Here is a 3,276-nt window from a genome sequence, read left to right on the forward strand (position 1 = left end):
GAGTGTGAGGGGAGGATCAGGCTGCAGGATCAGTCAGACAGCTGCTGTTCGAAGAACATGGTTAGATCCTTCATTTATAAATAAAAACACACAACTCAGCGACAACATGCGGCTCAGATGATGTTGAATCCTTCTATAAATGAGGATTTATTTTCAAAGAACAACTTGGAGGACTTTGACTCGGTTCGCAGTGTTCTCCTCTACAGGTTAGTTTGTTTATGTTGACTTTTAATTCACTTCAACAAATACGCACTTGCGATTTTTTGTTTGTTTTAACAAATAATTCTGGCTGCTGTATATTGTGTGTAGTTTTAGCGTGTTTATTAGTCGCGTTGAAGCACGCGCCGTGACATTAACCCTTTTATTTCACTTGGATAGAAACGGCTGTTATTTTATTATTATTATTATTTCTTTACCATAACACGAAAGCTTATCTTTGGAGGTGAGTATCTACACTCCGACTCATTTCAGCCACATTTGGGAGAGAGAAATAGAGCGCGTTTATTCGTTCGTTTAAATGAACGTCGTTTTCAGATCAGCAGAACGCTTCTGCGTTGTTAGGGGCGACCGTGCCATCTAGCCAATCAGATGTCACGAAGTGGAGTCACGTGATCAGTCCTGAGCGCTCTGCTCGTGTTTTCAACATGGCGAAACTGGATCGCTTGTCGCTTCAGCTGAGAGAAGACAAACAAATGACCGCTTTCGCGTTGTTTTTTAAGTTGGCTCGTGTGTGAAAGAAAGCGCGTGACAGCCCGATGGCCTTCGCACGCGCCCGTGTTTGTGAAGAACCCTCTGTTTTGAAGGAGAAGATCGAAGATGATGCTGAGGATGAATCTGCGTCGAGTTTCAGCAGCTCCGAGTCCACAGAGTGAGACACTCAGCTCCGTGATAAGTTTAAAAGTTTTAAGTTAGCCTCGTTGCTAACACCCCTCAGAAGGAGGCAGTGCAGAGGAAGTTTCTTTGCACTTTTATTTTGAAATGGAGGAAACTCCTTGAATGAAAAGCATCATCATGCGTYAAACCATAACTAACACATCTCTTGTCTTATGTCTTTCTCTGATCTGTTTCTTCACAGTGACTTGGAACCAGAATGGCTGGATGATATCCAGACGAACGGCGAGCTTTTCTACCTGGAGCTGAGTGAAGGTGAAGAGGAGGCAGCCCTGGCCCGGGCCTCCTCAAATCAGTGCGTTTCCACGAATCATCATGTCCGCTTCAGCGAAAAGGAAGCAGAGGTCATCACAGAGGAGAAGGGCACGRAGCGACGCAGCTCGCGGATGAAAGGCGATCCCGCTCTCAAAAGGCTCGCCAGGATCCTGAGGAGGAAACGCCATCCTTCTCAGCACACCAAGAGCAATGATGGGAGTGAGGTGGCACCATCATCGTCGTCGCCACCGGCTTCCATCCTGAAGAGCCAGCCGGGTCACAGGTCAGGTGTCCAGCATCAGCTGAAGGATGTGTGCGTCTACCTCAACCCCAAACGGTTAGCGGCTTCCTCAGCCCCTCTGAGAGACGGCGGGGGKCTGCTGGAAGCCCTGCTGGGAGTGGTGCACCGCACTGCTCAGGGCACGGGCCAGGAGGCGCCTGCAGGGGCCAGACCGGAGGAAAGCCTGACTGTGGATGGATTAATACCCAACAGTCCGGCCATAAAATGTGGTCAGATCTTAATAGGTAAGATTGTGTGTCAAATATTTCAGCTGTCAGCGTGTTTTGTGTCGGTTTTATTGTTTAAATACCACCATGCTCAACCATTTAGAGAACTTCTAATAAGGCTGATCTCTGCAGGGGTGTGCATACCTTCAGACTCAAAAATTGTTGAAGCACCTGTTTTAATTGGGATTATATTAACATGGCAATCCTTGATTTGCTACAACAATTGTGAGTGCATCTCTCATGCACAGCTCTCTTCAGGTCACCCGGCGTGTTTCCTACCAGATTTAAGTCTAGACTCGAGAAAGGCTAATCCAAAATTTAGATATTTCTTTGCTGGAGCTGTTTTCTTGCTTTGGATGGATGGTTGTTTGTCATCGCTGTTTTGAAATATAAAACTCCTCTCCATCTTCGTCTTTCTAACAGACGTCCGAGTGTTTTGAGCTAAAATAAACTGAGATTTGCAAATGTTCATCGCCCCATTCATCGTGACTAAAACCTCAGTTCCAGCTGAAGAAAAACAACCGCAGTACATGATGCCAGCACTGTGTCTCAGTGTTAGAGTGGTGATCCATGGTAGGGCTGCACGATATTAAGAAAACCTGCGATGTGCGATAACAGTGCTTAATATTGTGATGACTTGCAATAAATCAACAATTGCATAAGATTATAGTGTTCCTGTCTTTCTGCTCTAGGTTCTGAGCAACAACAGCAACAAAAACAACAAAAACTAATCATTTCCATTCCATTATGGTTTTTTAAAAATATGAAATACATGAAGGGCTCCATTTGATTTGATAATTCTATCTTCCACCAAAATGCATAAATGCAAACTTTTGAGCCGAACATTTATTGCAGTTTATGCAGTTTTTTTATGGTATTCATATCTGTTATTGCAACAATGATAAATCTTTGATACATTGTGCAGCCCTAATCCATGGTCTTGTTTCTGCACTAAATGCACCTTCTGGAATTGTGGCTAAAAAGTTTCATTTTGGGCTCATCAGATTTTCCCCCGTGTTTTGAAAACTTGATTTCTTTTTGGATAAACTTGGAAGTTTTTCTTTTCAAGCATGTATTTTCCTGTTAGTGAAATCTACGTACACTGTTTAAACCAGACGAACGTTTGTTTTCTTTGTTCAGGTGATGTGCTTGTGGCGGTGGATGACGTTGATGTGACCTCGGAGAACATTGAAAGGGTTCTTTCCTGCATCCCGGGACCAACACAGGTAAGTGCGTGAGAAGCCACCATGCTGACACTCGTGATGGACCGATTCTATTTGTTTTTACTTTAGCCATGTTTTCCACAAAACCTTTATTACCTTGAATCAGCATCTCTTTCACTCTGTTTGTTGTGTTTTTTATTAAAGTGCCTGTGACATGCCTATCCTTCAAATACAAAAAGTAGGGGTGTCCCGATACCAGCATCAAGTACTCGTACTCGTACTCGTAAAAGCCGGCCGATACTCTTAACCGATACCGCTTTTGTCCCCTCCTGTGCTGCGCTGCACAAAGGGTAAACAACAATCCATACCAGGCAGTGGCGCTAATGCGCTGACAAGTTATTTCCGACTGCACCCCCCGAATAACAGAAGAAGAACGATAAGAAGAAGAAGAAGAAGTAAC

General features: G+C 44.2%; 1 protein-coding gene across 2 annotated transcripts in view; it reads left to right on the forward strand.

The window, feature by feature from the left end:
* The first annotated feature begins 25 nt into the window (after nt 1-25).
* The window catches only part of intu (inturned planar cell polarity protein), a 35,039-nt gene continuing 31,788 nt past the window's right edge, over nt 26-3,276 (forward strand). Inside the window, exons 1-3 of one of the 2 annotated variants that reach the window (XM_014026052.1) lie at nt 26-206; nt 1,076-1,671; nt 2,794-2,879. In XM_014026052.1, the coding sequence (XP_013881506.1) occupies nt 118-206; nt 1,076-1,671; nt 2,794-2,879 (771 nt within the window). In that variant the 5' untranslated portion in view covers nt 26-117. Of the gene's footprint in view, nt 207-624; nt 869-1,075; nt 1,672-2,793; nt 2,880-3,276 lie in introns of those variants that run through there. The other variant, XM_014026051.1, reaches the window with a different exon arrangement.

Source organism: Austrofundulus limnaeus, unplaced genomic scaffold (genome assembly GCF_001266775.1).
Source record: "Austrofundulus limnaeus strain Quisiro unplaced genomic scaffold, Austrofundulus_limnaeus-1.0 Scaffold522, whole genome shotgun sequence".
Lineage (NCBI taxonomy): Eukaryota > Metazoa > Chordata > Actinopteri > Cyprinodontiformes > Rivulidae > Austrofundulus > Austrofundulus limnaeus.